Source organism: Gorilla gorilla, chromosome 15, assembly GCF_029281585.2.
Source record: "Gorilla gorilla gorilla isolate KB3781 chromosome 15, NHGRI_mGorGor1-v2.1_pri, whole genome shotgun sequence".
Classification (NCBI taxonomy): Eukaryota; Metazoa; Chordata; class Mammalia; order Primates; family Hominidae; genus Gorilla; species Gorilla gorilla.
In genome coordinates, this window is record NC_073239.2 from 92,760,835 (window position 1) to 92,783,862 (window position 23,028).

Sequence of the window (23,028 nt, forward strand, 5' to 3'; positions counted from 1 at the left end):
CAGAAAAATACATATTAGATTTATTAAGAGATAACCTGTCAATCTCAAATGTGGCGTCTCTTCCTAAGGGATCTTAAGAATAATTTTTACTATGAGATTTTTGTCTTATAGGTTGCCAGTTAATTACCTTGTAACTTTAATAGCAAATTGCTGTTAACTTCCAGGTTCAGAATGCCTATGGCCATTCTTCTGTAGTTTAGCACTAATATTTCAGACTGATGTTGGAGTCAATGAGTCATTCAATTTGATATTTCTGTATGTAGATAGACTTATAGTGAATGCAGAGAGTGTTAAGCAGTATTCCTAAGTAAAAAATGACAATACTACTACTAGTAATAGTTAATGTATATTTAGTCCATAATGTAACACCAGTCACTGCTTAGATGTGCTTTATATTCACCATCTTACGTAGTCTTCAAAAGCCTATAAGGTAGGTCTTGTTATCCAGGTGTTAAACCATAGTAACTGACTTAAAGACAACCAAGGGAACACATACATACCTCCCAACGTAAATATTTCCTAAAACACATGTATTCCTAGGAAAGCAGCAAAGAATCATTTCAGGGGCAAGTGCAAGTTGACATACAGGCTCTAGACAAGCTGAGTTTCAAAAGTTCTCATTTAGGGGAAGGTTGTCCAGAAGTTGCAATATGTTTTCCCAAGGAAATGATGTTATCACAACAAAAGCATATTTACCCATAATGTGCCTAAAGTAGTAATAACAGACCTAAACCATTTTGTGCACCAGTGTTTCCGTGGAAAAATTCACTCAAGAGTTTCCCCTTGGATTGCTGTGGACACATTTCTACATCACAGGGAGAGTGGGGACTCTATGCTAGAAGCAGTAGAATCATTAGAAGTGTTCAAATTCTGAATCTGTGGTGGTCTCCAAGGCCTTTGATGGGAGTTGATGGGAGGGAAGAGGATGGAAGAGTGAGTGAAACTGGGAACCAGGGACCATAGGGTTAGAGGATCTTGAGTAAAGAACGGGATAAAGCCTGAGAAGGTGAAGGGTGGGTTGGGGGTTCCAGAGAGGAGAGGGAAAAGTTTCAAGAGTTTTAAAGACCCAGAATTCATTGAGTCTAACCCCCCAGGGACTCTTCTCATCCCTCAGGCAGTTTTCTATTATTCACTACCAGTTTCTACTACTGACCCAAAGATTTTGCCGGCTTCTTCCTTTTTTTTTTTTTTTTTTAAACCACTAATACTTTGTGAAATTGAGACCAGCCCAGGGCTTTGCTCCACTCAGCTGCTCCTAAAGCAAGCACAGTGGCTCTAATGGTTTTTAACTTCTGTAAAGGAAAAAGCTTATCTTAGGCCCTCCAGAACTTTTTCACTTGGACATGGAAGAGCAAACATCAGCTACAGATGCTTTGGGAGAGTTTTTGGGTCCCATAAGGGGCTGAAATAAAATGCGTGAGGATTTCAGATGTGGCTGTCCAAGGCCGAGGCTGATGGGAAAAGGGAGAAGCTCTCTGCCCCTTTCTCTCCTGCCTCTGTGGCTCCCTTGTCCTCAAAATGAAAGTGGAAAGGAGAGGGTAGGCCCCAAATTGCTTGCCAGAGGGGAGGGGCTGTGAGACAGTCTGATCCTTGCGCCAATGCTGGGCTAGAATCTTCTCAAGCGGCATGTCTCTTTCAGGGTTGTAGGGACTGTGTGGGCACCTCAGACACCACCTGACTCTCCAGGTGCACCTCATACCACTTTGCTCTTTACCTCCTAGCCAATGATGATATGAATCACCTGAGCACCTGGGGCACTGTCCCCAGGCCCACCTGGAAAGCTGTGTGATTAACAAGTGACCCCAGGTCATTCCTGTCAAAGACATTCAGCAAACACTGCCTGACTGTCCCCACCCCTATCCTATCTCCTTAGCTGGTCTTTAAAGGTTCCTAGGACATTCCAAGCCCCTTTCTGCCTCAGAGTCATTATATATGCAATTTCCTCGTGAAACGCTCTTTCCTCTCCCTCCTCCTGGCTAATGCCTACCTCTCCTAACTTCATGACTCCCTTGAAATTATTTCCACAGAAAGACCATCCTTGACCACTGTCCTCATCATCTAAACCAGGTTCCCCTGCCTCGTTCTCATAACACTGTGTGCTTTTTCTCTTTAGCATTTAGCACACAGTTTGTGTTTTATGTACGTGCTTTAACGTATCTCCTCACTAGTACAGAACACAGGAAATGCTTAATAAATATTTCTTGTGTGAATGACTGACTGGAAAAATAGTGTCGGGAGAGAGATACTAAAGGTTGGGTTGGATGTTGCTCAACAAAAACAAAGAACTGAGCATGTGAAACCTTTGATCTCTCAGGTACAACTTTTACACATCAACTAAAATCAAGACAGATAGACCCAACAAAAATATTATATTATAAATATACAACAAAAATATTACAAATATTTCAAAAAAATTTATAAATTTTTGATGTGTGCAAAATGCAGCAGCAGTGAATAAGACCAATACAATCTCTGTCATTATGGAGCTTACATTCTAGCAAGGGTGATGGATACTAAGCAACCAGTTACACAGTTTCATAATTAAAATTTTGAAAAATGCAAAGAAAGAATTAGAGCTGTAAGCGCCTTTAACAGGGAGGCTTGACTTGGGCTGTAGGGCATCAGACTAGTCCTAGGATTTCTGAGACATATGGCTAGGGAACCTCTGCCCAAAGAATCAGATATACTCTGTCATATCTCTTGTCAAAGTTGGCATGAGGGGAGATGCTGTGTACATTTCTCAGTCTTGGGATTATTGACACCATGGAGTAGATAATTCTTTGTTTGGGGCATTTTCCTGTGCGCTGTGGAATGCATTGCAGTATTCCTGGCCTCTGCCTGCTAGCTGCCAGTAGCACCCCACAGTTGTGATAACCACAGATGTTTTGACATTGTTGGGTGTCCCTGGTTGGCTCAGGGGACACATAATCTCTCCTTCCCCACTTCCCCAGTTGAAAACCACTCTTCCACATGAGACTTGCTTTTTTAAAAATGTGTTTTCATATGATTTAGGTAAGTCAATGCCAGAAATATAATTTTTTCCTTCAATAAACAACTATTTATTGAGTACTTGTTATGTGTCAGGCACTATTCTAGGCACTGGAGACACAGCAATGATGAAGGCCCATGCTTTCTTGATACTACATTTCAGTAGGGAGAAATTAACAATAAATCTCAAAATATATACTATTTCAGAAGTGTGGAGGTTTGTCATAGAGTCTTCTCTGATAAGGTGACATTTGAACAAAGCCTTGAAGGAAGTGAGTGAATGAGCCACAGGAGAAGCAGCACCAAGAGCAAGAAGCGAAGCCATCAGAGGTCCTGCACCTGACCTCACCTTTCTGCCTGCAGGTCTGACCAAGCTCCTTTGTGTTTCAGAGGGTCCTCCGCGGAAGGGCAGCTGAATGGACTCCAAAGCAGTCTTAACCCTGCAGCCTTTGTGCCCATCACCAGCTCTACAGGTTAGTGGGCACCAGCTCTTCTGCAACTGGATAGATGACAGGGAAGGTGTTGGGCTTGGCACATTCTCTCTTCTGCCTCCAAAGAGAGCCCCAGTTCAAAGAATGAAACATCTAGCCTCTCAAAACATTGGCAAATGGGCATTTTTGTTGCATTCTTCTTTAAAATAGTCTTGGCAGCCTAAAATAGGCATTTTCTGGAACTAGCTTGGGGTAAATGAAACCTCGCCATCTTATAAAATGCTGTCAGATTTGCAGCATTTAATACAGATGTCGCGTATTGACTGGTATTTCACTGTCTATGTTGTATTTCCGCATGTTGTATCTCTCACTTAATTCTCACACAGCCCTGTGAGTTTGATCTTGTCCCCTCCACATGAGGAAAGAGGCTCAGAAAGTTGAGGGCTTGTTGAAGCTTATGCGTGGATGCAGAGCTGGAGCTCTGGTCTTTGATCTGCGTGTTGTGCTAATGCCATGGTCTGTGGACAGGTTGTTACTGACAGCCTGAAGCCTCTCAGTGTAGGTGCATACAGATAATTTAGGCAGTGTTGGTCAAGAGATAGTTTCTATGAATAATAATTAATAAAAATGCACTGATAAGTCAGAAAATTGAACAAATATTTATTATTGAGTACCTACTCTAGAGAAAATAACATGCTGGGCACTGAGATACACACAGGGTGAACAAGACAGTCTGCTCTCAGGGAACTTTAAAGGAGATAGAAAAGTCAGCAGGGAATGTGCTGCAAAGTGGGTATTATTGCATGCCTGAGACACATAGAATAACAACAGACTACATTGACTGAGGATTCGCTATGTGTCAGGCACAGTTCTGAATGCTTTATGTGTAATAACTCACTTGTTCACTGAACAGGCACATAATGTAGGAACTATATTCCCCATTTATGGCTGAAGAAATAAAGGCACAGGCAGATTATAAAACTTGTCTGAAGTCTCACAACTAGTAAGCAGTGGGGCATATTTGAACCTAAGCAGTCGAGCCCAGATCTCTAGGGACTGGGAACGGCTTCCTAGAGGAAAAACATCGAAGCTGACACTGGAGTGTGGACGAGTCAGCCAGGAGAGGAAAGGCACAGGTGGAAGGAGTTCTAGGAAGAGGGAACAGTGCAAGCAAAGCCCCGGGGGAAGTGAAAACGTGCTGTGTTCCACAGGCTTCCATGGATCAGTGTGGCTGGGGACTGGGGCATGAGCAGGGAGTGGAAAGAGAAAAGGTTGTGAGGTAGTAGGGCCATTTTGTGAGCCATGTAGGGAACTTGGTCATTGCCCTGACAGCAATAAGGAGCCATCGAGGAGTTTTAAGCAGGAGGGGGCTGGGTGGTTAGGGGTCAGGGATTGACATAATACACCTTAAAATGATTACAAGATCTCTGAGAAGCTCAGGCCAGGTACAGTGGCTCATGCCTATAATCCCAATGCTTTGGAAAGACGAGGCAGGAGGATCTCTTGAGACCAGCCTGGGCAACAAAGTGAGACCCTATCTCTACAAAAAAAAAATGTTTTTAATTAGCCAGGTGTGGTGTGACATGCCGGTAGTCCTAGCTACTCAAGAGGCTGAGGTGGGAGGATCACTTGAGCCCAGGAATTCAAGGCTGCAGTGAGTTGTGATCCTGCCACTGTACTCCAGCCTGGGTGACAGGGCAAGACCCTACCTCTAATTTAAAAAAAAAAAAAAAAAAAAGCCAGTTACTTGACTACATCCTGGGGATAATTATATGTATCTCATAAGGCTTATAGTGAGGATTAAATGAAGCAATATATAGGGAAGGCGCTGTAACTACTGTAACTACACCTGGGCCACTACTACCTCATAACCTTTTCTCTTGCCACTCCCTGCTCATGCCCCAGTTCCCAGCCACATTGATCCATGGAAGTATGACAGGAGTATAAGGATTTGTTCTCCACTGAACATTTTAGAACCTGAATTCAAGAAATACTTGATGGGTATCTACTCACCTCACTCCTCCAAAAAAAAAAAAAGGAAAGAAAAAAAGAATTACTAGAACATGGCAGTTAACTATATTTTTAAGAAAGTAAACCTTCACCTGGGATTGTTATGAACTGCGAAGTAATGGCACAAGGGAATCATGGCCAAGTGTGAAGGATTTCTGTGAGATACCCTATGAGAACCCCTTTGGCTCTTCAAGTTTGCTTCTGCTGGAGAAGTTCACAAACCCAAGGAGTTCCCTGACTATACTTCATTTGCGTGTCTGATTGATAAATTAAGTGTTGAATTGAACTTTGCATGCACTCCAGCTGAGCCAGTTGGAAACTTGGGTGGTCAGGTGGGTCATACTTGCAGCATCTTGACCATGAATTACTGTTTACTGACTCTTGGTAACGCTATTTAGAAGATTTTGTGGCACTCATACTGAACTTGGTGTCAGTATGAAACCACAGAGCAAGAAGAAGAAGTTGTATTTCTTCCTGGCTTCTCATAGTGACCTTTCCCTGCTAATTCTACTTTATGGTAACAAGCAGATCATTCTTCTTCATTGTTTAGGTAGTTTATTACTTACTGCTTTTGTCACCAATAGGCTCTGGGCCTCTGAACTTTTCAAATTTGTTTCTACTCTGATTTTTCTGGTGTTCCTGATCGTTAGTTAAAGAAACACTGAGGTGCATGACATAGTAAGCTTCAGGCATTTTCCATACTTCCCAATGAACATTTTACCTTCACAGCATTAGTAACTAAATCTGTTACAGTTATTTGTACAACTAGTAAGTAACTGCCAGGCACACCAACATTTGAACTGCAAATCATTTGTTTTCTGTATTACAAGTAGATTTAAAGCAGTTCTATCCTAGGGGTTCAGAAGGATATCCTACAAAAAGGAGATTAGGTTGCTAGTAGCAACATTTTTCTGTAAACCCACAAGAAAGAAGAACAACTCTCATAATAAGTCTAAAAGTTTACACCTCTCCTTGAGACCTGGGAAGCGTGTGCCTATGTAGGAATCCCTAAACCATCTTTGAAAGGTATTTAGCCCATCTGGTCCAGTTAATTCAATCCGTTAAACATGATATTGAGTCCAAGACTATAGCAGAAGTCTGTTTTGTAGTTCCTTAATTCTTCCTGTAAGTCTTGCCAGCCAGGCTTTTGGCTGTGTGACTGTTCTCTCGCAGTCTGAATGAGATAGTGATTCGTCCCAGGGCACTGTTGAAGAACAACTCAGAGTCCTTTCCTATAGATGGTGGCTTAATGGCATTCTTGGTATTATGAACATTAAATGAGATAGTGAATTGAAAGCTCCTAGCAGAGTGCCTGGAGTACTCCATGAATGTGGTTTTTCCTTGACTTACCAACCTCAGGCTTTATATTAGTAGTTTGCTGTGGAAGGGAAGGTTTAGAGTCAGCAAATTTGGAAACTTGAGAAGGAAGCTGGAGTGAGAGCTCTTGGCCCAAAGCCAAAGTCGTTGGCCTTCCTTCTTTATAACCGTGGTGTTCTTCTTGAGTTCTGAGGTGGTGATGGTAAACTAAAATAGCAGAGAGCAACAGATTAGATAACTGACATTTCTCTCATGCTGATTTGATAATGTAAACTACCATTACTGTAGGAGTCTGAAGCCGCAGCAGCTGCCCTCATCCCTGCCCCTTAGCTTCTGCCTAAGCCTTTCCTGTTCTGGAGCCCAACCTCTCCCTCCTTTTATTTTTAAGCTCTTAGTAGTCTGCAATTGGTGGAAGGGACCTTACCACCTTTAGAAAATCAATGATGGATTTCATTTGCAAGCAGTGAGCAGTGTCCTTATTAAATGTTCGTTGTTTCTGGCCCTAGTAAAATGTACTATAGCTTTGTGCTTTTTGGATGGGGATGGGGCAACAGCGCATCAGTGTGACTCTGACTGCCCACTTCGTTGGGTCCCTGAGACAACAAGAGAAAGGAACATTACTGTATAGTGAACCCTGTGGAGCCAAAACCCTAAGGATCTAGATGTCACTTTAACTTTCAAGCAAATTACTTGCCTGGCAGCTCTCAACAGAATGACCTATTTTCATGATCAGATTCTTACTCTTTTCACCACGTGTTGTATAGTTTTTGGAGCTCCTGGGTGGATCTGGAGTACAGTCGCGTAAAACTAAATCCTATCCCCCTGATTGCTCCCCAGATTTTCTTTCCAGAGCCAGAGGGGTAAGAATTTGGGTTGATCACCCACTTGTACGCTGTTCAAAAGCAAAAGAGAGACTGTGAATTGGAATTTGACAGGAAGTGGGGTGGCGTTATCTGGGGGAACGGTGATCCCCTTAACCTAGTTTCAGATTTTACCTTGTGTCCTTTGGGCCAAAATCAAACGTAGTGTTAAGTAGGGATTCTTTTTTCCATTTTTCAGGATCTTTGGATACTCCCCAAGTTATTTTTGCCACATCCAAACCCTTGCCCACACAATCTGAAGCCCTTGCTGCAGTTATAGGACAGAGAAAATCAAAGTCGGTGAAGTCAGGGCCAATTTAAGGTAACGGTAAGAATAAGAGCATATTTTAATCATTTTCACTTGCTGACTTTATACTACAGCAAGAGACTTAGTGGCTACCAAAAGAAGTTCTAGCTTCTCAAAATGACAGTGAAGTTGGGGCTTTATAAACCAAAACTTAGAAGGATGCTCCCAAACTGGGTCAAAGTTGAGCTCCAAATAGGTTGCTCCTATAATGGTCTACCAGTAGGTGGCGCTGTGGCAGTAAGAACTTTACTATTACTAGAGGCTTTTGTTTAAAAATACGAGGATTTTAAGACAGTTCAAATAAAGAAACTAAAACCATAATTGAGTTATCACAAAGTATAACATAATATATGGGAAAACATGATATTTGAAGGTAAAGTTGCAGTAGTTGCAAAAGAGAATGGATATTTATTATTAAGGCTTTTAGACTAGAATTTATAAACTGGACTTTCAGATTATGGGAGGCAGGGAGGGAACAAATTTTTTTTCAAATTTTGGCGAGGTTGATGAATTGTGTTTTTGCTGAGTTACTTAAATAAACATATGCTATAATTAGCAGCAAAACAAACTGTAAACCTCATCCTCCATCCAACCAAAAAAAGCTCATACACCGAAGGCATGGTCTAACTTGATTTTGTGAAGCTGTTTCCACACTTCACCAGCACTGCCGTCAGTATTTTGTTCCCAGCCATGGCCTTCAAAATTTTCCAGAAAATTCTGCGAAACTTCAAGGCTTTGATAATTCCTTTTCTCTATGTCCTGCCCTACACACTGATGCATTAACGGCATACCTGCCATGAGGCTAATACTCTTCTTACCTCTGGGGGAATATTTATAAACTTATTTGAGAAGCGTTATTCATCAGAATACCCCAGGAGTGCAAAAGAGAGAGGAAAATTATTTACCCACCACAGGATTCATTTACATTGGATCAGCAAGCTTCAAATATCTTTCCCTAGCCCATCTAAACTCTTTCCAGAAAGGAATGAGAAGAGAGAAGGGAACACCAAATCCATGGCTTGGTCATATACCAAAATTTACTGGAGAAACTGAAAACAACCAGAGTTCTATTGGTAATTCTTAGCCAATGGCCCTTTAATTCTGATACTAAGCAGCCTGTCCAATGATGAACAACTAATAAAATATAGAAGACTAAAGCAAGAAGGTCAATATTTCCCTTAGGAGACTGGCAGCCAGAAGAACAAATGTGACACCAAGCTCCAAACTAAACTGATGGCCTGCCAAGAAGTACTCATGTCCATCTGCTTCTAGGACTGTGATACTTGGACCTGCCACAGTTATAATATCACTTTCCTTGAACCTCGTTCATTAGTATCCTTTACAATCCACCCTGAACATTACATGGCAAAATGGGACCATCAGCAAAAGAAGCCTTGGGAAAGAGCCCATTTCTCAACATTTTGATCTCTGTTGCAGATACAGCCATGCTGAGCCTGAGCTGTGTATAAGCGAGGGATGACTGATGCTGTGCTTTGTGATTAGCTGAGGCAATGAGACAGCATGTGTGTATGGACAAAGAGGACAGAGTGGATCAGAGGGTCTCAGAAGTCCAGCTCCTATGACACCACCGTCACTGCTGGGAAGCTGCAGAGTCAGGCCCACCAGCCTGGCATGTGGCCGATGGCAGTGGGCTGCATCTCTTGAGCAGAAGAATTAGGTTGTTTACAAAGTGAGGAGGCAGAACCCCACAGGCCTCAGCCCATCACCTGAAGCATGCTTTCTTTTTATTGCAAATGCAGTGTAGGCAGCAGAGGTCCCTTCAACCATAATCACAAACGAATGTCATCACCAGCCATGACAGTCCTAGAACCTCTTCATATGTGGGTTTAGAGAGGCAGTCAGGTTAGAGAATTTGAGTTGTGTTTGCATTACATGTTTTATAAAACTGAGAAAAACGTCAGTTGTCCTTATCAGAGTGGAGGGAGCTGTGCTGAAGGATATTAGGAGCAAAGCCTGTGTATGACCCCTGTATGCTGCCCGGGGCAAGTGTCATATTTAAATACCTACATTGTTCTTTGTTTTCTTAGATTCTGTATTTGTCTGTTCATCAGAGGGCTAATTATATTAACTATATTTTCTTATTTTCTGTATATATATATATTTTTTTTTAGACAGGGTCTTGCTCTGTTGCACAAGCTGGAGTGCAGTGGTGTGATCACGGCTCACTGCAACCTCCGCCTCTTGGGATCAAGCGATCCTCCCACCTCAGCCTCCTGAGTAGCTGGGACTACAGGCATGTGCCACAATGCACAGCTAATTTTTCATATTTTTAGTAGAGATGGGGTTTTGCCATATTGCCCAGGCTGGTCTCGAGCCCCTGAGCTCAAGCAATCCACCTGCCTTGGCCTCCCAAAGTGCTGGTATTACAGGCGTGAACCACCACACCTGCCCATTTTCTGTATTCTTAGTGCCCTGGCATTTGGGATCCTTGCAGGCTCAGGGGAGAGAGTGCCTTTCACAGGGCTAGTTAATTCCTAAACGTAGTAACAACTTGTCCATGAGCACATCTTTTATATGCAAACCAACCAGTCCTGAGTATCTACACCCAACCTCCTTATCAAACTTTCACACACCAACCCAAAATTTCCCCTGCCCTAAAATCATCTCAGGGCCAGGTACCAGGCAACTAGATACCATCCCTATACCCCGAAGCCCCCTGGAATTATCTAAACTAGCCAATCCAGCCAATCCAAAGCTGTTTAATTGCCCTGCCTAGCCTTTCCTATGGAAGCCCTAGCAAAGGTTCTGACCTAGGCTTTTCCCCCCAACTGCTGTCTTCTGCCTCCAGACTGACACTGGTGCATTCACTGTGACCCTGCTTAGTGTGCAGTGACCCCCTCTCTGGGAGCTGTCAGAATAAACGATACCTTCCTTCCGAGCCTTGTTTTTGTTTTCCTCCTGTGGCCACACCAACTTTGCCGTACCATATCCAACATGTACATTCTTAGAACAAACATTAAGAGGATAAAGATCTTTAACTTGCGATACAAGGAACCAGGAAGAACCATGAATTAGGTTTACATCACCCAGTTCTAAGCAACTGGGCATAGCACTTCATCCGTAGCCTGTGTTACACAAGTGATGTTTTAACAGTATGTGTTTTGCTGGCATTGACCTGGCTGTAGCCACACAAGAAGGATGTGGATCCCTCTACATGGCAAAATCACCTGGCTGTCAGCCATTGAAGTGCATGCGTTCCTGTCCTGAGGCCTCTTGCATTTCATTTAGTAACTGTTTCTACATTCAGAAACAAAACCCAAGTATAGCTGAACAACCTGGTTGGAAGTGAGGAAGAAGACAGCCTGGCTTTTAGTTTGGGGGAGAGAATAGGGGTACTTCTAAGAATCTATCCAAAATGGGTTCATTGGCCTTGAAGAAAACCAGAGAACTCCATTTCTCAAATGGATTAAGAAATAGGCTATGGAGGAAGATAATATCTGAAAATTGATATTTTTTTCTTGCTGAACTGGCAAAATCCCAAGAGAGGAGTGATGATTCTTCGGTTGTTAACAATTACTACTTTGTTATAAAGAGACACGGGAAGTACAGTGGCCCCTTTCTCAAATTACACTTACATTACAGAAGCACACACACCTCTTGGAAAAAAATGCCTGGCAGCCTGGATTGTTAGAATTGTGCCTACTCCTACATCTTGCTGCAGAGTTGTGTGGTCCTGTGTAATATCCATGCACTTTGGGCAGAAGACGATCTAGTCTATTCTTGCAGTCCTGAACTGGGCAAGTAACCAGCATGAGGCTGCCCTTCTTTCTGTCTTTATATATATCACTCCAGGTTATCGATCTGTTCACTGTGGTTATCCATCCTGTGAACCCACACCTCTTATAGCCACATACCTTTGCTTTATTGTCCTCATATCCTCAGGGCATAATTGCTCCTGAAAGTTCTAAAGAAAGAAAATGACATGCTAAGCCACTCCTGTCTTTGGAAAAAGCAAGCTTTCCACACGGAAATATTTACACCTCTGCTTACCTGATCTGTAGAGTTTGAACCAGGTCCCAAAAAGTGTAGGTAGATAATAGCAGGGCTTGGAGAATGATGACTTGAAGTGTATTGCCTTGTTGGCATGATTTGTATTGATTTTTATCCTTTATTCTTTCAAATTGTGATTATAAAGAAAAAGACTCAGATTCTCTTAAGTCCTCAAAATGAAGAGCATTACTAAAACTAAAACAGTAGTCTCTTATACTTCTTTGTTCTCGTCTTTTGAACATGCAGGTATTTCCAGTTTGCACCATAGGTGTCAAGGGGCTCCCTTCTCTTAAAACTTGAATGCAGGTTGTTTTTGTTGTTGGGGGGTGGGTGGTTGGTTGCTTTTGTTTTTGTTTTTGTTTTTTTGAGTCAGAGTCTCGCTCTGTCACCCAGCCAGACTGGAGTGCAGCGGCATGATCTCAGCTCACTGCAACTTCCGCCTCCCAGGTTCAAACAACTCTCGAGCCTTCGCCTCCCGAGTAGCTGGGATTACCGGCATGCGCCACCATGCATGGCTAATTTTTTTTTTTAATTTTTAGTAGAGACAGTGTTTCACCATGTTGGCCCGGCTGGCCTCGAACTCCTGACCTCAAGCGATTTGCCCACCTCGGCCTCCCAAAGTGCTAGGATCACAGGCATGAGCCACCGCGCCCAGTCTGGTTATGCAGTTAGTTGATACCAGAGAGGAGTAGCTTCAATGTGTGGACTTGCCTTCGCTCTAATAAAACATAGCCTCTATCCCCATTATAAAATGGGGAAAGAAGTTAGAAAACCAACCTGATTTTAAGATGATGAGGTGAAGAAAAAATCAGCTGCTTAGAAGTTGCTATATGTATCATTTAGTTGTTTGGTGTTGGTTAGAAGAATCACTCTTTTTTTAATATCTAATGAACTGAAAAGTGAGAGTGAGGTGTTTTCCTTCCCCTTTTATTTATTTGTAATTTGATTCCCAGGGAAATTAAGACTTGTGACAAGCCCAAATGAAGATATTTTGGAATTTGACAAGAGAGTTTTTTAACTTATGCCTGAGCTTCAAATTATATTAGGCAATGAATTATTGATAGTTTTTAATCAGATACTGGAATATGGAATTTTCAAAATCACAACTCAGAAAAATGACCGCTCACAGGCCTTCTGTGTTATATTTATTCATCCTTTTTAGTATTCTCCAAAATTAATCATCATCGTACATGTGTACATTTATTCTTATTATTACCACAAGAGCCTTCTGATGATCGAGAGGAGAGAGACCCTCAGTTCACCTCTGGAAGGGAAGTTGTTGTACATGAGCACAGGGAGGAATCAGTCTCAAGAGCCAGACCTCCTGAAAACCTGCAGCCTTGCTGAGAGAATCAGCAGCTTTACTGGCTGAACAGCAGCTCGGGTTAGCCCATCCCCGTGGCCAGGTCATTTGCTGGCTCCTCCGCAGTCAGCTTCCATTGTTGTCTAGGCTAACAGCTCCGCCCTACTCATGACGTGACTCTCTCTATGGGATTGTTTCTCTCCTTTTTTTTTTTACATTCAGTTTTCAGAAGACAGAATCGGAATACTTCCCATTCATTCCTCCAGCAAAGTGCCCCTGGTGGGCAGAGCTCTCTCTCCCAGGCCTTAACTGGCCTAAATAAAGTGGGTGGCAGCTGCCTTCCAGACAGATGCCGGCCTGGTACTAGGGTAGTATGATTGTGTGATACAAAGCTGCCAATGTATGCATGTCTGACCATTTTTTCAGATGGGATTGTAGCTAGGCAGGTACAGCATAGCCTTTTCATGTCCAGCATAGGGTCTTAAAATATAAAACCACATGCAATAAAATAACAAGGTATAAAGGGAAAGTCAGGGCCAAAAAACAACATAATTCCAATTTTTCAAATATCAGCCTAAATAAACTTATTGTCGTTGAGGTGAAATTTGGTTCTAAGATTCCTAATAGGCAGGGCAAACAGGGAAACATGATAAATTGGAGTATATAGTTCTCACAATCAAAAAGGAAGAAATACTCCAGGGAAAGTCAAGATATTTCCTAGTATTGGTTCTAAAGGAAGTATTTTACATACTTTATATAGAAGACACCTAATAAAGTAGTAGTCAACTGCTAATGAACTATTAAAAAATAGTCAATAGTAGCTTCTCAGTCAACAGGCCAATAGAGCGCTGTGTTTCATATGCCTACTCCTTGGCATGAACTGTGCAAAGATAAAATATTATAGTACACGTCAATGAAGACAGTTTTGTGAGGGGACAAAAGGAATATAGTCTAAGTTTCTTTGTGGTCTTTGTAATCCAAGGGTAAGATAATGGTTATTTAGAGGATTGGGTGAATTGCATGTGTCTTAGGCAATCCTAAATATAACTTCTCTCAATTGATTGCTTGATAAGAACTAGTTGTGCTCTTAGGCAAGGATCCAGATACCTGGTCTTTTATCTTACTGTTTGAAGATGCATCTATTAATATATGCTTGGGAAAGCAGGTGGCAGAGGTAACATCTTCTGAAAGCTTTGGCAGCTAAGCAGTATTCTCCCTCTATCATGTGGCCTGTTGATTGTCTGCTCCCTGACTCCCATACACAGTTTCCTCTGCCTAGGCACCATCTCCCCACTTTTGTTCCCTCCCTCCCCAATATGCCTATTCCTGTTTGTCCTCAACCACTTTTCTTCTGTCCAGCCCTACCCTATGTTAATCTGATTTAGATGCTTTTGACTCTGCTCTTTAGAACTCTGTGATTACCTCTATCATGGCTTTTACAACACTCTAGGATCTTTATGGTTACTTAACTGCTCCCTCTACTAAGCTTGAAATTTCCTGGAATGCGAGGATCAGGTCCAAGTGGACTCTAAAACTCTAGGGTCTAGCATAGTGCCCAGCCTGTAGTAGGGGCTTAAGAAATCCCCATTCAGAAAAGAAAACAAAAAATAATAAGGTGACAAATAAATAACCAAAAATAAAAAAGAAATTCTGATTGAATAGATGAATGAGTAAATTTTCATATTTCTGCCTTTTTTTATTCTTCTACTGACGTTTGGAATACCTGCCTACATATGCAAATTCTTCCTATTCTTAGGCCAAGCTCAGTGGCTCACACCTGTAATCCCAGTACCTTGGGAGGCCGAGGTGGGCAGATTACTGGAGGCCAGGAGTTCAAGACCAGCGTGGCCAACATAACAAAACCCTGTCTCTATTAAAAATACAAAAATTAGCTGGGCGTGGTGGCACATGTCTTTAGCACCAGCTACTCGGGTGGCTGAGGCAGAAGAATTCCTTCAGTCCAGGGAGGCAGAGGTTGCAGTGAGCCAAGATTGTACCACTGCGCTCCAGCCTGGGCGACAGAGGAAGACTGTTTAAAAGGAAAATATATATATATATTTTATCCCCTAAGGGCCCAGTTAAGTTTTTCGTTTTGTTTTGTTTTTGTTTTTATTTGTGTTTTGAGATGAGTCTCGCTCTGTCACTCATTTATCTTTTCGTTTAAAAAATTCCTAGAGACCTACAATTTATATCACAAAGTTTAACACTTCTTCAGATTTTGTCATCTTTTATCACTGCTTACTTTTTGGGTGAATTGTCTCTTCAATAAGACCATAAACTTTTTGAGGGCAGAATTATATCTCTATGTTTCTTCAATCTCTAGTAATACCCAAAATGTTTCATTACTTTGTATTGTAGACCCTAAAGAAAAGAACACATACATACATAAAACTTTTCTGAAAAATAGTCCATTTCCTCTGTTCTCCTGGATTTAAGTCAAATGCCTAACCTCAGAAGATAAAATCTTCTAATGAAGATTTCATTAAAAAATGCATTTTATTATTAAACAGTCTTCAAAATCAGAATAACCTTCCTTATAAATTACGTGTTATTTCTATCCCATTTCTTGCAACATTGTAAAACTACTTCCTGTAAAATAATGAATGATTGATCACTACTCTTTTTTTTTTTTTTTTTTTTGAGACGGAGTCTTGCTGTGTCGCCCAGGCTGGAGTGCAGTGGCGCGATCTCGGCTTACTGCAAGCTCCGCCTCCCGGGTTCACGCCATTCTCCTGCCTCAGCCTCCCGAGTAGCTGGGACTGCAGGCATCCGCCACCATGCCCGGCTAATTTTTTGTATTTTCAGTAGAGACGGGGTTTCACTGTGTTAGCCAGGATGGTCTTGATCTCCTGACCTCGTGATCCGCCCACCTTGGCCTCCCAAAGTGCTGGGATTACAGGCGTGAGCCACCGTGCCTGGCCGATCGCTACTCTTTAGATAACAACATCTGCTACACATTCCCAACTTTACTATAACTTGTTACATGGTAGATTTCAGTATGAAGATGTTCCATTTTAGACCACATTCAAGAATCTCATTATAAGGGAACAAAGTTAAAATGAGATTGAATTTATTTGGAAAACATTCGCTTTCAGCTTTTTTTTTTTTCCCCTCTACATCACCTAACTGGAATTGTTTATTGCACAGATCAGATTTCTCTTTTGAACACTGAACTGTCTTTCTTATTATCTTCTGAACTCACCATGAATTCTTTAAGTTCCTCTTAAGTTGTAGAATACCTGAAACTGAACACCACACTCTCATCTGACAGGTGTTGAGTATTGTGTAAAATTTATCATCATGGTTCCGGAGTCATATGTTACACTTTAAATGTGCACAGTATTCCCAGAAACAAAACCAAAGTTCTCTCAACCCTTACTTGTTACCTTCCTTACTTCCTTTTGCTTCACAGGGCCATGCAGCATTACCACTGCTGTTGTCAGTAACAATACCTAAGTTTTGTAAGAATTCCAGAATGCAGGGTGGAAAGATCATAACTGTGAAGTTAGACTGACCTGTGTGGGCCCTGTCACTGCCCAGTTGGCAACTTTAGGCTAATCACTTAACCTCTTTCAGCCTCAGTTTCCTCATCTATACAATAAGCATAAAAATATCAATCTTGCAGGATTAGGATATGAAGATGATAGATTGCCTCAATAGCAACAGCAAAAATTCCTGTATAAAAATGGGCTAGAATAGACATTCAAAGAAGATATGCAAATGACTAATAGGCACATGAAAAGATGCTCAACATTGCTAATCATAAGAGAAATGCAAATCAGAACCCATGGTGAGATACCACCTCACACCTTTAGGATGGCTACTATTAAAAAAGCAAAAAATAAGTCGGACATGGTGGCTCCTGCCTGTAATCCTAGCACTTTGGGAGGCCAAGGCAAGAGGATCACTGGAGGCCAGAAGTTCAAGACCAACCTGGGCAACATAGTGAAACACCGTCTCTACAGACAATAAAAACAATTAGACAGGCATGGTTGCACACACCTGTAGTCCCAGCTTCTTGGGAGACAGAGGCAGGATTGCTTAAGCCCAGAAATTCAAGGCTGCAGTGAGATATGCTGTACTCCAGCCTGGGTGACAGAGCAAGACTGTCTCAAGAAACAGAGAGATAGAGAGGGATGAGGGGAGGAGAGAGGGAGGGGAAAGGGAAGAAGGAAAGAAGGGAAGGAAGGGAGGGAGGGAGGGAAGAAGGGAAGGGAGGGAAGAAGGGAAGGGAGGATTAAAAACTAACAAGTACTGGGGAAGATGTGGAGAAATTGGAACCCCGGTGTACTGTCGGGAGTGGAAGATGGTGCAGCTGCTATGAAAAACACTATGGTGGTTCCTCCAACAATTAAACATAGAATTACTGGCCAGGTACAGTGGCTCACACCTGTAATCCCAGCACTTTGGGAGGCTGAGGCAAGAAGACTACTTGAGGCCAGGAGTTCAAGACCAGCCTGGGCAACATAAGGAAACCCTGGTTCTACAAAAAATAAAGTAGCCAGGCACAGTGGCACATGCCTATAGTTCTAACTACTTGGGAGACTGAGGTGGGAGGATCACTTGAGCTGGGAGGTCGAGGCTGCCATGATCCATGATCACACCAGGGCACTCCAGCCTGGGTGACAGAGCGAGACTCTGTCTCAAAAAAACAAAAAAACTGAATTACCATATGATCCAGCAATTTCACTCTGTGTGCGTATGCCTAAAAGAATTGAAAGCAGAGACAGAAACAGATATTTGTATCCTCCTAACAGCATTATTCACAGTAATCAAAAGACAGAAGCATCCCAAGTGTCCGTCAGCAGATGAATGAGTCAACAAAATGTGGTCTGTGTATTCAGTGAAATACTATTCAGCCTTCAAAATAAAGAAAATTCTGTAATAAGCTACAGCATGGAACTTTCAGGACATTATGCTAAGCGAAATGAGCCAATCACAAAAAGACAAGTACTATATGATTCCACTTATACAAGGTACCTAAAGTAGTCAGAATCGGAAAGGTAGAAAGTAGAATGGTGGTCAGCAGGGGGTGGGGAGAGAGGGGAATAGGACGTTTTTGTTTAATGGGCACAGAGTTGCAGTTTTGCAGGATGCAGAGTTCTGGAGCTGAATGATGGGATGGTCATGCAGCGTGAATGCACTTAATGCCACTGAACTGTACACTTGAAATTGTTAGGATGGTAAAGTTTATGTTACATGTATTTTGTCACAATTTTTAAAGAAAGATTATAGATTGTGTATGTATTATACCCCAGATTAGGTGTTTTTGTTTTCTCGATTTTGCATTTGAGGAAACTAAGGCTGAGAGAAGTTAAGTAGCTTGTCCAAGCCACACGGTCAATGATGGAGCTGAAATTCACACCCAAGCAGTTTTTTTCCAGAAGCTGCTGAACTGCTTCTTCATCTGAAAACTCGGCCCGTCAAGGTGATTTCATTTTATCAGCTTCCTTTCCTAATGGAGCTGAGCGGCTGGTGATCAGGCCCTGCGGCCTCCGCCTCCCTGCAGTGTCTGGTTGTTATCTCAAATGGCTCATTAGGGGGATGCCTGGCAGTAGGGGGGCATGTGTAGGTTAGGCTGGCTGTCTCTTTATCCAGCCATTTAACTTTCTCTTATTTAGATGGAGCCAGACCTGGAGAGGGAGGATAAGGAGCAAGGTGGGCCTTCTGCCTCTCCTCCCTTGGGTGGGGGTGATCTATGATCTTTCCCACATGCCCGAACCGCCTTCGAAGGGACAGCAGTTCTGGTTGGCAGAGGAAACATGGTTGTAGATGAAGCTCTGCAGCAGAGGGTGGAGCTGAAGTGGGGAGGTAGGAGGTGGGGGAAAAACCGAGGGGGCTTGGGAATCACCCCTGGATTAGTTAAGAGAGCATTCCCTGCAGGTAACAGAAACTCCGAGAAATCAGTGGCAGGGTAAGTAAGGGATTTATTTTTCTCACGTGTCAAAAAGTCTGGAGACAGGAGGTCCAGGGCTAGTGCTGCTCTTCAGAGACATAACTGAGGAGACAGGCTGCTCTCTTTCTGCTCTACTAACTCTAATGCATTGGCTTTCATTTTGCTGGTCATAAGATGGTTTCTGTTCCTACTGGCATTGTGTCCATGTTTCAGTGAGAAGAGGGGGAAGGGCAAAAGACAGATGCCAGGTCGATCTGTCCCCCTTTCAAAAACACTTTCTTGGAAGCCCAGCAGTTCTAACTACCATATCATTGGCCAGCACTGGCTCCCTTGCCTACTTCTCCTTAGCAACAGAGGTGTCTAGAGAGGTGGTCTTTTAGCTGGGCACATTGCCTTCCCAGTCAGATCTGGGCTCTTTTATTGAGGAAGAAGGGGGAATGGCTAATGATATACATCTACTGGTTTCAATCACAGCACATTTTCTTTCCAGAGACTCCACCCCTGCTGGAGGAACTTCATCACACTTCTGCAGCCCCTCTACCACCAGCTTCTTGACTGCTATAAATAGATATGTTGTTCCTTGACCCAAATTTGCCCCAGTCCTGTCTACTAGTACATGGAGTTGGGGGTCCCTATTACCTTTCAGTTACAGTAACACATGAGAGCCCTCATGTTTCTGTAAGTGTTTAAAAGGTCACCATAAATGAGGAAGATGGAAAAAATGAGCCATAGAGAAAAAAAGTACCCTATAAATATACTTATTAAAATTATAAATTTGCTCTGAGTACAATACAAAATTATGATATACCACATTCATTCACATAAATTATTTACTACTTGATTATCCTTCAGCTGAATAATGACTATGTATACTCTTAAATTATGGAGATTAATATTGTTATAACTTTAATTTTATTATGATAGTAAATTCTGTTCACGAATGTTGTCTTCCTAAGATTTGCTCACAGTACAGCTGCTTTAAACACTGAGACAAGTTATTAATGATTCCTGTTTCGTTTAAAGAAAAGCTTCTGGCTAGTCGCAGTGGCTCACACCTGTAATCCCAGCACTTTGGGAGGCTGAGGCAGGTGGATCACGAGGTCAGGAGTTCGAGACCATCCTAGCCAACATGGTGAAACCCTGTCTCTACTAAAAATACAAAAATTAGCTGGGCATGGTGGCACGTGCCTGTAATCCCAGCTACTCGGGAGGCTGAGGCAGGAGAATTGCTTCAACCAGGGAGTCAGAGGTTGCAGTGAGCTGAGATCACACCACTGCACTCCAGCCTGGCTCCAGAGCAAGACTGTCTCAAAAAAAAAAAAAAAAAAGAAAGGAAAAAGAAAAAGAAAAGAAAAGCTTCCTTGTGCTCAGGTCTTTGCTGAGATTCTCCAAAAAGAATAGGACAGGGAGGGGCCTGGTAACTTGAAAAATCCAAAACAGAAGTTCACTCAGCAGTATGGAGTCATAATTTTAAAAAAGGATTTTAATCTAATAGTGAATATAAAGCTACAGTAACCAAAACAATATGGATGGGATAGAATTAAATGTCCAGAAATAAACTTATATATCAAATAGCCAATTGATTATTCAGTGGACTAGTCTCTTCAACAACTATTCAGTGGTACCAAGACTATTCAGTGGAATAGTCTCTTCAACAACTGGCATTTGAACAGTTGGTTATCCACATGCAAAACAGTGAAGTTGGACCCCTGTTTCACATCTACACAAATATTAACCAAAAATTGATAAAATACCTACATGAAAGGGCTAAAACTATAAAATTCCTAGAAGAATACATAGGAATAAATCTTCATGTCCTTGGATTAGGCCACAGTTTCTTAGCTGTGATACCAAAAAGTACAAGCAACAACAAAATTAGACAAGTTGGACTTCATCAGAATTTTAAAATTATGTGCTTCAACGTATACCACCAAGAAATGTGAAGGACAAACCGGGTGCACTAGCTCACACCTGTAGTCCCAGCATTTTGGGAGGCCAAGGCAGGCAGATCGCTTGAGCTCAGGAGTTTGAGACCAGCCTGGGCAACATGGCAAAATCCCATCTGTACTAAAAATACAAAAATTAGCCAGGCATGGTGCCTCACGCCTGTAAGTCCCAGCTACTGGGGAGGCTGAGGTGGGAGGAATGCTTGAGCCCAGGAAGTGGAGGTTGCAGTAAGCTGAGATTGCACCACTGCACTCCAGCCTGGGTGAGAGTGAGATCCTGTCTCAAAAACAACAACAACAACAACAACAAAATGAAATGTAAAAGACAGCCCACAGAGTGGCAGACATTATTTGCAAATCATTTATATGGCAAGGGACTTGTATCCAGAATATATACAGACCTCTTATAGCCCAACAATGAAAAGATAACCCAATTTTTTTTAAATTTAAGTTCTAGGGTACAAGTGCACAACATGTAGGTTTGATACATAGGTATACATGTGCCATGTTGGTTTACTGCACCCATCATATTTCTCCTAACGCTATTCCTCCCCCAGTTCCCCACCCCTCGACAGGCCCTGGTGTGTGATATTCCCCTCGACCCCCGTGTCCAAGTGTTCTCATTGTTCAGTTCCCACCTGTGAATGAGAACCTGCGGTGTTTGGTTTTCTGCTTTGTGATAGTTTGCTGAGAATGGTGATTTATAACTTCATCCATGTCCCTGCAAAGGACATGAACTCATCCTTTTTTATGGCTGCATAGTATTCCACGGTGTAAATGTGCTGCATTTTCTTAATCCAGTTCTGTCATTGATGGACATTTGGGTTGGTTCCAAGTCTTTGCTGTTGTGAATAGTGCTTCAGTAAACATATAAGTGCATGTGTCTTTATAGTAGCATGATTTATAATCCTTTGGGTATATACCCAGTAATGGGATCGCTGGATCAAATGGTAATTCTAGTTCTAGATCCTTGGATGGTTGAACTAATTTACACTCCTAACAACAGTGTAAAAGCATTCCTATTTCTCCACATCCTCTCCAGCATCTGTTGTTTCCTGACTTTTTAATGATCACCATTCTAATTGACATGAGATGGTATCTCATTGTGGTTTTGATTTGCATTTCTCTGATGACCAGTGATGATGAGCATTTTTTCATGTGTGTGTTGGCTGCATAAATGTCTTCTTTTGAAAAGTGTCTGTTCATATCCTTTGCCCACTTTTTGATGGGGTTGTTTGTTCCTTGTAAATTTGTTTGTGTTCTTTGTAGATTCTGGATATTAGCCCTTTGTCAGTTGGGTAGATTGCAAAAAATTTCTCCCATTCTGTAGGTTGCCTGTTCACTCTGATGATAGTTTCTTTTGACATGCAGAAGCTCTTTAGTTTAATTAGATCCCATTTGTCTATTTTGGCTTTTGTTGCCATTGCTTTTGGTGTTTTAGTCATGAAGTCCTTGCCCATGCCTATGTCCTGAATTGTATTGCCTAGGTTTTCTTCTAGGGTTTTATGGTTTTAGGTCTAACATTTAAGTCTTTAATCCATCTTGAATGAATTTTTGTATAAGATGTAAGGAAGGGATCCAATTTCAGCTTTCTTCATATGGCTAGCCAGTTTTCCCAGCACCATTTATTAAAAAGGGAATCCTTTCCCCATTGCTTGTTTTTGTCAGGTTTGTCAAAGATCAGATAGTTGTAGATGTGTTCTGTTATTTCTGAGGCCTCCGTTCTGTTCCATTGGTCTATATATCTGTTTTGGTACCAGTACCATGCTGTTTTGGTTACTGTAGCCTTGTAGTATAGTTTGAAGTCAGGTAGTGCGATGCCTCCTAAGCTTTGCTCTTTTTGCTTAGGATTGTCTTGGCAATGCGGGCTCTTTTTTGGTTCCATATGAACTTTAAAGTAGTTTTTTCCAATTCTGTGAAGAAAGTCATTGGTAGCTTGATGGGGATGGCATTGAATCT

General features: G+C 42.0%; 1 protein-coding gene across 46 annotated transcripts in view; it reads left to right on the forward strand.

Annotated features, from left to right (window-relative positions):
* Positions 1 to 23,028, forward strand: part of TTLL5 (tubulin tyrosine ligase like 5) — a 291,747-nt gene that overhangs the window by 237,615 nt on the left and 31,104 nt on the right. For 15 of the 46 annotated variants that reach the window (XR_010130797.1, XM_063698039.1, XM_019009675.4 and 12 more), the window contains one exon: positions 3,379 to 3,461. The exons of 16 other annotated variants lie outside the window; for them this stretch is intronic. Coding sequence is in view for 29 of the 30 variants with exons in the window: in XM_063698039.1 (XP_063554109.1) it covers positions 3,379 to 3,461 (83 nt within the window). In the remaining variant the exon portion in view is untranslated. Of the gene's footprint in view, positions 1 to 3,378; positions 3,462 to 7,805; positions 7,935 to 23,028 lie in introns of those variants that run through there. 15 more of the 46 variants (XM_063698032.1, XM_063698025.1, XM_063698033.1 and 12 more) reach the window with 2 other exon arrangements.